General features: G+C 48.2%; 1 protein-coding gene across 2 annotated transcripts in view; it reads left to right on the top strand.

Moving 5' to 3' along the window:
• Window positions 1–12,854, top strand: part of LOC139409602 (shroom family member 2a) — a 102,273-nt gene that overhangs the window by 21,935 nt on the left and 67,484 nt on the right. For both annotated transcript variants that reach the window (XM_071155011.1, XM_071155012.1), the window contains exons 3-4: window positions 2,071–2,219; window positions 11,193–11,315. In XM_071155011.1, the coding sequence (XP_071011112.1) occupies window positions 2,071–2,219; window positions 11,193–11,315 (272 nt within the window). The remainder of the gene's footprint in view (window positions 1–2,070; window positions 2,220–11,192; window positions 11,316–12,854) is intronic.

Genomic DNA, 12,854 nt, shown 5'->3' on the forward strand with positions numbered 1-12,854 from the left:
CACCGGCAGAACTGTGACTGTACGTACATAAACCAACCAGAAGCCATCAAACAAGCAAAGCGTCAATGCGGGCCAACTGTCAAGTGTCTTCACTGACATTTTCCTCCTTTCCCTGACCGAGTCTATAATACCTACATGTTTCAAGCGGACCACCATAGTCCCTGTGCCCAAGGAAGCGAAGGTAACCTGCCTAAATCATTACCGCGCCGTGGCACTCATGTCGGTAGCCAAGACATGCTTTGAAAGGCTGGTCATGGCTCACATCAACAGCATCCTCCCGGACACCCTAGACCCACTCCAATTCGTATACCGCCCCAACAGATCCACAGATGACACAATCTCAATCACACTCCACACTGCCCTTTCCCACCTGGGTAAAAGGAACACCTATGTGAGAATGCTGTTCATCGACTACAGCTCAGCGTTCAACACCATAGTGCCCACAAATCTCATCACCAAGCCAAGGACTCTGGGACTAAACACCTCCCTCTGCAACTGGATCCTGGACTTCCTGATGGGCCGCTCCCAGGTGGTAAGAGTAGACAACAATACGTCTGCCACGCTGATCCTTAACACTGGGGCCCCTCAGGGGTGTGTAATTAGTCCCCTCCTGTATTCCCTGTTCACCCACGACTGCGTGGCCAAACACGACTCCAACACCATCATTAAGTTTGCTGACGACACAACAGTGGTAGGCCTGATCACCGACAATGATGAGACAGCCTATAGGGAGGAGGTCAGAGATCTGGCAGTGTGGTGCCAGGACAACAACCTCTCCCTCAATGTGAGGCAAGACAAAGGAGTTGATCGTGGACTACAGGGAAAAAGAGGGCCGAACAGGCCCCCATTAACATCGACTGGGCTGTAGTGGAGTGGGTCGAGTTTCAAGTTCCTTGGTGTCCACATCACCAACAAACTATCATGGTCCAAGCATACCAAGACAGTTTTGAAGAGGGCACAACAACAGCTTTTCCCCCTCAGGAGACTGAAAAGATTTGGCATGGATCCCCAGATCCTCAAGGTTCTATAGCTGCACCATCGAGAGCATCCTGACCGGTTGCATCACTGTGGCATCTGACCGTAAGGCACTACAGAGGGCAGTGCGAACAACACAGTACAACACTGGGGCTGAGCTTCCTGCCATCCAGGACCAATATAATAGGCGGTGTCAAAAGAGAGCCCATAAAATTGTCAGAGACTCCAGTCACCCAAGTTATAGACTGTTTTCTCTACTACCGCATGGCAAGCGGTAACAGAGCGCCAAGTCTAGGACAAAAAGGCTCCTCAACAGCTTCTACCCCCAAGCGATTAGACTGCTGCACAATTCATAAAAATCGTCACCGGACAATTTACATTGACCCCCCCCCAACCACCCTTGTACACTGCTGCTACTCGCATAGGTAACAAACAAAGAGCTTCGCCCTCACCTACATGTACAGATTACCTCAACTAGCCTGTACCCCTGCAAACTGACTCGATACCGGTAACTCCTGTATAATAGCCTCCACACTGACTCTGTACCGGCACCCCCTGTATATAGCCTCCACACTGACTCGGTACCGGCACCCCCTGTATATAGCCTCCACACTGACTCGGTACCGGTGCCCCCTGTATATAGCCTCCAAATTGACTCTGTACCGTTGCCCCCTGTATATAGCCTCCACATTGACTCTGTACCAGTACCCCCTGTATATAGCCTCCACATCTAAATCAGGTGTTTTAGCCCTAACCCTAACCATGTTTTAACCCTAAATCATGTGTTTTAACCCTAAATCATGTGTTAACCCTAAATCAGGTGTTTTAGCCCTAACCCTGCTGTGTTAACCCTAATCCTGTTGTGTTAACCCTAACCCTGCTGTGTTATCCCTAACCCTGCTGTGTTATCCCTAACCCTGCTGTGTTATCCCTAACCCTGCTGTGTTATCCCGAACCCTGCTGTGTTAACCCGAACCCTGCTGTGTTAACCCGAACCCTGCTGTGTTAACCCGAACCCTGCTGTGTTAACCCGAACCCTGCTGTGTTAACCCGAACCCTGCTGTGTTAACTTGAACCCTGCTGTGTGTGGTATAGGTGGAGGAGGGCAGCAAGGCAGCAGCGGTCAGCCTCCAGGTTGGAGACGAGATGTTGAACATCAACCAGGTCCCTCTGAGCGGTTACAGGCAGGAGGCCATCTGCCTGGTCAAGGGATCATACAAGACCCTCAATCTGGTTGTCAAGAGGTAGGAAACCACACACACCCCAACACACAACTGCTGCGCTTATCCCCCTGGCTGCATCAGAGATGAGATGGAGATCCCTGGACTATCACTGAGCTGCTCTTCTCTGCACAGTGTCGGTCTGGACTAGGGCTAGGGCTCTGCTACAGGGCTGTCTGGGCTAGGGCTCTGCGACAGGTCTGTCTGGACTAGGGTTAGGGCTGAGGCTCTGCTACAGGGCTGAGGCTCTGCTACAGGTCTGTCTGGACTAGGGTTAGGGCTGAGGCTCTGCTACAGGGCTGAGGCTCTGCTACAGGGCTGTCTGGAGAAGGGCTGAGGCTCCGCTACAGGGCTGAGGCTCCGCTACAGGGCTGAGGCTCCGCAACAGGGCTGAGGCTCCGCAACAGGGCTGAGGCTCCGCAACAGGGCTGAGGCTCCGCAACAGGGCTGAGGCTCCGCTACCGGGCTGAGGCTCCGCTACAGGGCTGTGCTAGCAGGCTGGTTGTGTGCTGCGGGATTGTAGCAGCAGTTGAGAGTTCAGGGTTATTGACACAGTTTCCAGCAGTATTGATTAAGATGAGAGGAGGGGGAGGAAGAGAGAAGAGGGGGAGGAAAGAAGAACATTTTAATGTAGTAGTGTATCTGACTGGGCCACACCCAGCCCGGTACGGGAAAGACCCCACCTAGGATTGCAAAATTCTGTTAATTTTTCAAATATTCCCCGGTTTTCCAGAAATCCGATTGGAAGATTCCCACATTCAGGATGGAGTATGCCAGGGTTCAGCTCAATTCAGAACTTGAAATTCAAGTTGAATTTTCCACACCCCACAGGATGTAGCGTTTGAGTGAAAGGAAGTAGAATTGAATTCTGTGCAATTCAAAGTTGGGCTGACCCCATTTAGTCAACTGGTCGATTGTTTGGTCAATAGGATGTTGGTCGAACCAACCAAGATATATATTTTTAGTCGAGCAGTGGCAAATATATTTACTAAAATGTTGGCACACGAGACACCAGCCTGATTCATGGCTGTCTCAGTGGACTGATCCGTTGCGGAGGCCCGTCTCAGTGGACTGATCCGTTGCGGAGGCCCGTCTCAGTGGACTGATCCGTTGCGGAGGCCCGTCTCAGTGGACTGATTCGTTGCCGAGGCCCGTGTCAGTGGACTGATCCGTTGCCGAGGCCCGTGTCAGTGGACTGATCCGTTGCCGAGACCCGTGTCAGTGGACTGATCCGTTGCCGAGACCCGTGTCAGTGGACTGATTCGTTGCCGAGGCCCGTGTCAGTGGACTGATCCGTTGCCGAGGCCCGTGTCAGTGGACTGATCCGTTGCCGAGGCCCGTGTCAGTGGACTGATCCGTTGCCGAGGCCCGTGTCAGTGGACGGATCCGTTGCGGAGGCCCGTGTCAGTGGACGGATCCGTTGCGGAGGCCCGTGTCAGTGGACTGATCCGTTGCCGAGGCCCGTGTCAGTGGACTGATCCGTTGCCGAGGCCCGTGTCAGTGGACTGATCCGTTGCCGAGGCCCGTGTCAGTGGACTGATCCGTTGCCGAGGCCCGTGTCAGTGGACTGATCCGTTGCCGAGGCCCGTCTCAGTGGACTCATCCATTGCGGAGGCCACGAGGATGACACACCACTATCACCAGTAGTACATTTACCGTTAATTACCATCGTTCCTAATCTACAATGTTTGTTTGGATACAGTCATTTCTGTTGATGCATTCAATCAATTATTATCCCAATCGTTCTGTTGTCATTGTAGGAGTGGGCACGTTGTTAGCGGAGCACACCACCTGGGGTTAGGGTTAAACTAGGCTACACTTGGGAGAAAGTTTTGATTGATTTCATTCCAGTTATGAGTGGTCTTTTGTTTGTAGCGCTCCTGCCGTTCTTGAGTAAGGACACGCACCTGACTACAGATAGAAATAGTCCTAGGTGACCTGGCCTGCGCGCAAATGTAGTCCTATGTGTCCCTTTGGGGATCTGGTAGTATGTCTGATTGTCTTAACTCACCGTCACTGTGGAGCTTCTCAGTCTTTTTCTTCACCTCAAACAGCAAGTAAACCACGTCTGTTTTTACATCCATTGAGAATGACAACAATTCCTCAACGTAGCCTGTTTAAAAAATATTTTGATAACCACCCAGCATGAAAGGGAAAAATGTCCTGATCCAGTGGAAACTTGATAAAATATGCTGATTACTTCTTATCCCTTAAGCAAATAGTCTACAGCTGTGTCTGTCCAGAGCTCACTGGTACAGGAAACACTGAGGGGACAGAATATTTTATACAATGTTTCCAGTTGATTAGCACCAGTTTGGGGCTGGACCAAGTTAATAGTTGATACAATGTTTCCAGTTGGTTAGCATCAGTTTAGGGCTGGACCAAGTTAATAGTTGATACAATGTTTCCAGTTGGTCAGCACCAGTTTGGGGCTGGTTTTGAGTGAAAACCTCCTTCCATCAGCAAGGGCATTGAAGATGAAACGTGGCTGGGTCTTTCAGCATGACAATGATCCCAAACACACCGCCCGGGCAACGAAGGAGTGGCTTCGTAAGAAGCATTTCAAGGTCCTGGAGTGGCCTAGCCAGTCTCCAGATCTCAACCCCATAGAAAATCTTTGGAGGGAGATGAAAGTCCGTGTTGCCCAGCAACAGCCCCAAAACATCACTGCTCTAGAGGAGATCTGCATGGAGGAATGGGCCAAAATACCAGCAACAGTGTGTGAAAACCTTGTGAAGACTTACAGAAAACGTTTGACCTCTGTCATTGCCAACAAAGGGTATATAACAAAGTATTGAGATAAACTTTTGTTATTTTCCACCATAATTTGCTAATAAATTCATTAAAAATCCTACAATGTGATTTTCTGGATCCTAGATCTGAATTAATGAAATATTCTTATTAAATACTTTTTTCTTTACATAGTTGAATGTGCTGACAACAAAATCACACACAAATGATCAATGGAAATCAAATTTATCAACCCATGGAGGTCTGGATTTGGAGTCGCACTCAAAATTAAAGTGGAAAACCACACTACAGGCTGATCCAACTTTGATGTAATGTCCTTAAAACAAGTCAAAAATGAGGCTCAGTAGTGTGTGTGGCCTCCACGTGCCTGTATGACCTCCCTACAACACCTGGGCATGCTCCTGATGAGGTGGCGGATGGTCTCCTGAGGGATCTCCTCCCAGACCTGGACTAAAGCATCCGCCAACTCCTGGACAGTCTGTGGTGCAACGTGGTGTTGGTGGATGGAGCGAGACATGATGTCCCAGATGTGCTCAATTGGATTCAGGTCTGGGGAACAGGTGGGCCAGTCCATAGCATCAATGCCTTCCTCTTGCAGGAACTGCTGACACACTCCAGCCACATGAGGTCTAGCATTGTCTGGCATTAGGAGGAACCCAGGCCCAACCAGCATATGGTCTCACAAGGGGTCTGAGGATCTCATCTCGGTACCTAATGGCAGTCAGGCTACCTCTGGCGGCCCCCCAAAGAAATGCCACCCCACACCATGACTGACCCACAGCCAAACCGGTCATGCTGGAGGATGTTGCAGGCAGCAGAACGTTCTCCACGGCGTCTCCAGACTCTGTCACGTCTGTCACATGTGCTCAGTGTGAACCTGCTTTCATCTGTGAAGGGCACAGGGCGCCAGTGGCGAATTTGCCAATCTTGGTGTTCTCTGGCAAATGCTAAACGTCCTGCACGGTGTTGGGCTGTAAGCACAACCCCCACCTGTGGACGTCAGGCCCTCATGGAGTCTGTTGCTGACCGTTTGAGCAGACACATGCACATTTGTGGCCTGCTGGAGGTCATTTTGCAGGGCTTTGGCAGTGCTCCTCCTGCTCCTCCTTGCACAATGGCGGAGGTAGCGGTCCTGCTGCTGGGTTGTTGCCCTCCTACGGCCTCCTCCACGTCTCCTGATGTACTGGCCTGTCTCCTGGTAGCGCCTCCATGCTCTGGACACTACGCTGACAGACACATCAAACCTTCTTGCCACAGCTCGCATTGATGTGCCATCCTGGATGAGCTGCACTACCTGAGCCACTTGTGTGGGTTGTAGACTCCATCTCATGCTACCACTAGAGTGAAAGCACCGCCAGCATTCAAAAATGACCAAAACATCAACCAGGAAGCATAGGAACTGAAAAGTGGTCTGTGGTCACCACCTGCAGAACCACTCCTTTATTGGGGGTGTCTTGCTAATTGCCTATAATTTCCACCTGTTGTCTATTCCATTTGCACAACAGCATGTGAAATGTATTGTCAATCAGTGTTGCTTCCTAAGTGGACAGTTTGATTTCACAGAAGTGTGATTGACTTGGAGTTAGTTACATTGTGTTGTTTAAGTGTTCCCTTTATTTTTTTGAGCAGTGTGTGTGTGTGTGTGTGTGTGTGTGTGTATGTATGTATGTATATATATATATATATATATATACACACACACACACACACACACACACACACACACACACACATATACACACACACATTTAAAAAAACGGCCGATTAATCGGTATCGGCTTTTTTTGTCCTCCAATAATCAGCTTTGAAAAATCATAATCGGTCGACCTCTAATCTGGACGGTTCTGACTTATATTATGTGGACAACTGCAAGTACCTAGGTGTCTGGTTAGACTGTAAACTTTCCTTCCAGACTCACATTAACCATCTCCAATCCAAAAGTAAATCTAGAATTGACTTCCTATTTCGCAAAAAGCTGCTAAACATACCCTCGTAAAACAGACTATCCTACCGATCCTTGACTTCGGTGATGTCATTTACAAAATAGCCTCCAGCACTCTACTCAGCAAATTAGATGTAGTCTATCACAGTGCCATCCGTTTTGTCACCAAAGCCCAATATACTACCCACCACTGTGACCTTTACGCTCTCGTTAGCTGGCCCTCGTTTCATACTCGTCGCCAAACCCACTGGCTCCAGGTCATCTATAAGTCTTTACTAGGTAAAGCCCCGCCTTATCTCAGCTCACTGGTCACCATAACACCCACCCACCCGTAGCACGCGCTCCAGCAGGGACCAACACTTTACATGTTGTTTATATTTTTGTTCAGTATAATTACATGGAATACCAATTTGTAAAGTTATCGTCTCATTGTTTTCGAGAATAAGAAGTTCTCAGATATTTTGGACATTTTCAAGCATTTCATTTTTACTTCTGCACTACTACAGCATATTCTGCCACTTGTCGTTCAGCAACCAAGACCGAAAACATCCTGGCAACGTCCATGGAAGATGTCCGCGTCATTATTTACACCGAGCTGCTTTCTGATCTGGTCCTCCATGGAGGGGCACCAACAACGAGAATTGTTTTCTCACCTGACCCATTTTCTTGACTACCAGCGGAGTTAGCTGGGAAATCAAGCTTTTGCCCGAATCAAGTCAGAGAATAGCGAAAACATCTTCTCCCCAGAGAAAAGCCTTCAATGCAGTTATTTGCTGTTCTTTCAATGAAGTTCTGCCCTCCAGTTCTGGTACAACTGCTGCTATAGCAGCATGGACACCAACCTCCTCGAGCAGCCTGTTATGATGTTCGACTTCCTGCCCAGTAAACGGTGCATTCTGAAAGTATTTACACCCCTTGACTATTTCCACATTTTGTTACGCTACAGACTTATTCTACACACTACACAGACTTATTCTAAAATGCATTTAAATCGTTTTTTTCCCTTACCAATCTGTACACACTACCCCCTAATGACAATGCAAAAACAGGTTTTTAGACTTTTTCGCAAATGTATGAAAAAAAAAGATCACATTTTCAAGACTTTGTTGAAGCACCTTTGAGTCTTTGGTATGATGCAACAAGCTTAGGTTTGTACCTTGTCAGCTCAGGGATTCGAACTTGCAACCTTTCGGTTATTAGCCCAACGCTCTAACCACTAGGCTACCCTGCCGCCCCAATCAAGGACATTCAGAGACTTGTCCCAAAGCCACTCCTGTGTTGTCTTGGCTGTGTGCTTAGGGTCGTTGTCCTGTTGGACGGTGAAACTTTGCACCAGTCTGAGGTTCTGAACAGGTCAGGATTCCATAGCCGCAGGCAGAACAGTTGAAACTGGAGCAGCAGCACGGCCAGGTGGACTGGGGACAGCAAGGAGTCATCATGCCAGGTAGTCCTGAGGCGTAGTCCTGAGGCATGGTCCTAGGGCTCAGGTCCTCCGAGAGAGAGCGAAAGAGAGAATTAGAGAGAGCATACTTAAATTCATACAGGACAGTCAGCGTGCATGCGCTAGGCCCGCCAGAAGGAGTCGCTAGAGCGCGACGGGACAAGGACATCCCAGCCAGCCAAACCCTACCCTAACCCGGACGACGTTGGGCCAATTGTGCGATGCCTCATGGGTCTCCTGGTCGAGGCCAGCTGCAACACAGCCGAGGATCAAACCCGGTTCCATAGTGACGTTTCTAGCACTGCGATGCAGTGCCTTAGACTGCTGTAGCACTCTGGAGGACACTAATTTTAAGTTTAAACTGCAAAATTGTCTCTGACCCATGGGGAAAATGTGTAGAATTGCAGGAAATTAACTTTAAAACGGCAAAAGATTCTCTCGTATGTGAACGGGGGGGGCCTTTAAATAGTTATTTCCCAGGGACCGAGAATTGATTAGTCCGGCCATGCACTGCAGCGGTCTTAGTAAAACTAATTGTATGCTATTTCTATCGCACTCCAAAGTTGGAGTTGAGTTCTGATTTTGAGGGGGAGGAAGTTGCTATCACAAAAGGGATGTGACAGTCATGGAATTCTGGATGGCAGGACATTGGTCAGACAAATGACCATCCCAACAGCAAACATTTTTAATCTTCTCCTGTGCTGCTGCTGCAGGGAGGGTGGTGTTGCCTATGCAACCAAAACATGTTTGTTTTAAGCACGGAGGAACAAAGTTTAATCACATTGTAAAGAGTGTTACCGCGGTAACAGAGGCCGTCCTGTCTCGTCTTCAGTCAGCTGTTAGTTTTACAAAAACAAACAAAACATTTTATTTTCATGACGGTCTTAATCTGTAATCGTTGTTTACGCGATTATACGGTTATTGTGCCAGGCCTAGTCCCTCCAGCGCTTAGGTTGACCATTTGTTAGGTTTGTTAAAATAGAGCCCTACATGTGGTTCCATGGTTCAGCGTTTCAGCCCGTGTTCCTCCTCCCCTGTTGGCAGGAATATGAGAATGGTGGATTTAGTAGCTACTGGAAAAATGCCCTCTGAGACTGATGTCCATGTGGCCAGGAGCTTTCTCAACAAGATATTACGAAGTTCCATGAGGTATGCTTCCATTATCTAGCTAGCCAATAGCATCCATCTCCCTTCCTCCTCCGCTTGTTGTCATCCACACAGACCTCTACCCATAATGCCATTATTCTGCTGTGTGGTAATATCATCATTCCAACCATCTGTTTTCTTCCTAGTTCAACATCTCCCATGATTAGTCACCATTTTGTTTCATGATAAGTGACCATTTTCTTTCCTTCATCAAGTAGTGTCATGGATAATGCTTTTATCATGAGATTTATTGACTATAAGTAAGATTCATGTCAAGACCTTGATCTGTCATTCATGTTGGAGTTTCCATGGTTATCATAAACATTATCAGCCCACACTGCCCTCATGTCTTAATACTACTGCCTGTTTTGTTGTTAAATACTGCCTGTTGTGTTGCCGTCAATACTGCCTGTTGTGTTGCCGTCAGTACTGCCTGTTGTGTTGCCGTCAATACTGCCTGTTGTGTTGCCGTCAATACTGCCTGATGTGTTGCCGTCAATACTGCCTGATGTGTTGCCGTCAATACTGCCTGATGTGTTGTTGTCAATACTGCCTGTTGTGTCGCCGTCAATACTGCCTGTTGTGTCGCCGTCAATACTGCCTGTTGTATTGTTGTCGTTGTCAATACTGCATGCTGTGTCACCGTCAATACTGCCTGTTGTGTCGCCGTCAATACTGCCTGTTGTGTCGCCGTCAATACTGCCTGTTGTCGCCGTCAATACGGCCTGTTGTGTCGCCGTCAATACTGCCTGTTGTGTCGCCGTCAATACTGCCTGTTGTCGCCGTCAATACTGCCTGTTGTCGCCGTCAATACTGCCTGTTGTCGCCGTCAATACTGCCTGTTGACGCCGTCAATACTGCCTGTTGTGTCGCCGTCAATACTGCCTGTTGTGTCGCCGTCAATACTGCCTGTTGTGTCGCCGTCAATACTGCCTGTTGTCGCCGTCAATACTGCCTGTTGTGTCGCCGTCAATACTGCCTGTTGTGTCGCCGTCAATACTGCCTGTTGTGTCGCCGTCAATACTGCCTGTTGTCGCCGTCAATACTGCCTGTTGTCGCCGTCAATACTGCCTGTTGTCGCCGTCAATACTGCCTGTTGTCGCCGTCAATACTGCCTGTTGTCGCCGTCAATACTGCCTGTTGTCGCCGTCAATACTGCCTGTTGTCGCCGTCAATACTGCCTGTTGTGGTTTTGCATTAATACTGCCTGTTGTGGTGTTGCGTTGTTACTACTGCCTGTTGTGGAGTTGCGTTGTTACTACTGCCTGTTGTGGAGTTGCGTTGTTACTACTGCCTGTTGTGGAGTTGCGTTGTTAATACTGCCTGTTGTGGTTTTGCATTAATACTGCCTGTTGTGGTGTTGCGTTGTTACTCCTGCCTGTTGTGGAGTTGCGTTGTTACTACTGCCTGTTGTGGAGTTGCGTTGTTACTACTGCCTGTTGTGGAGTTGCGTTGTTAATACTGCCTGTTGTGGTTTTGCGTTGTTACTCCTGCCTGTTGTGGAGTTGCGTTGTTGGTGGTCATGGCCGTGGTGATCATGGCGTCATGTGTTAATGTAACTCTGTGTTGTGTTAATGTAACTCTGTGTTGTGTTAATGTAACTCTGTGTTGTGTAGTCAATCAGCCAGTCACAGTAATGGAGGCCTGTTCATTTCTGCTTCCCAAGAGGACTTGGTCTAATCTAGTGCTTATCTCTCTCACTCACTCATATCTTTAGGAGGAATGAAGCCGTAAGCAGGCCTCACTCCTGGCACGCCACCAAGTTCAACGAGAGCCAATCAGAGACTGCCAAAACTCAGTCTCCGCCCCCGCCAGTCTGGCAGACCAGATATGATGCAAGGTAACCCAGTGTTCCCCGCTAAGACATCAGGCTTAGAGCCCTACCCATGCCCACAACATTCAAACCCTACCCATGCCCACAACATTCAGACCCTACCCATGCCCACAACATTCAGGCCCTACTCATGCCCACAACATTCAGGCCCTACCCTACACAACCCCGATTGTGTGTGCCAAATTTAAGACCGAAATCAGAAATAACTTGCTCCATTAGCAAATCTATTAGCTGCCTCTGTCTGTCACTTGCTCCCTGCCCACAGCTTGCTCTGCATGCAGTTTGCTCATTGCTGCTCTGGGTCTGTGAGTATCCATAGCAACAGCTCCGCTTGGGCTCCTCTGCTCAATGAAGACCATGAGAGTGCAGTTAGCTACTTTTCATCACTCTAGGAACATTTATTATTTTCTGTTAAATAATCTCTCCTGTTTTATATTTGACAGGGTTGAAGCACTTCTAACACCACATGATCTTAGTCAGATATGACTGTACTGCACTGCGCTGCACGAGCAAATGGCTCAGCTTCAAAATGTTAGTGATACCCGAGCCCTGAAAAATAAAACGGGCTCTACCCTGATGTAGAATGTCTGGGATCAGGAACAGGCTCCATGATCTGAGTTTTACTGTGACTACTTTCCACTGGCCCACAACTTCAGAGATTTGTTTCAAAATAAGACCAGTAGTTATTCTGTACCTCAATTCACTATGGACCTTTTTCATCGTTATTATACTGAGTGTGCCTAAAATCTTGTTAGTTTGTGTAGACAGTTGAGCTAGCATGTAGAGGTTTTCGCGGGTCTAAAAAGTTGGATCCAAATGGAACAGAGGACGATCAGACCCGGACCCTAAAGAACACAATAAAAAAAAATTAAAGGTGGACGTGGACCCGATCAGACCTGAACCTGAATGGACCCTCTGATAACCAGACCTATACCTGTACCCTAGACCAGATTCGATTGGACTTGAGGGACACATTTTATTTTATTTTTTCAGCGAAGTTGCTCTTCTGGTTAACAAATATATCTGCAGTTATATAAAATATGCTATAGGCTCTGCAGAGCCGTGGTCAGGTCCAATCGGGTCTATCAACTGTAGTTACATAGACCCGATAACCATCCCACAGGACCTGACCCGAACCCAAGAGAAAAGTTAGAATTTTGTAACCAGACCCGCCCGGGCTCCAGGTCAAGTATTGGGTATTTGGGTTGTGGTTGACCTGTGAATACCTCTACTAGCATGTCCCCCGAAGTACTGTGTTAGACTATAGCATTATGTAGGACAATGGACCTCTACTAGCATGCCCCCCCCCAAGTACTGTGTTAGACTATAGCATTATGTAGGACAATGGGCCTCTACTAGCATGTCCTGTCCCCCCCCCCCCCAAGTACTGTGTTAGACTGTAGCATTATGTAGGGCAATGGACCTCTACTAGCATGCCCCCCCCAAGTACTGTGTTAGACTATAGCATTATGTAGGACAATGGGCCTCTACTAGCATGTCCCCCCCAAGTACTGTGTTAGACTACAGCATTATGTAGGACAATGG

Source organism: Oncorhynchus clarkii, chromosome 5 (genome assembly GCF_045791955.1).
Source record: "Oncorhynchus clarkii lewisi isolate Uvic-CL-2024 chromosome 5, UVic_Ocla_1.0, whole genome shotgun sequence".
NCBI lineage: Eukaryota > Metazoa > Chordata > Actinopteri > Salmoniformes > Salmonidae > Oncorhynchus > Oncorhynchus clarkii.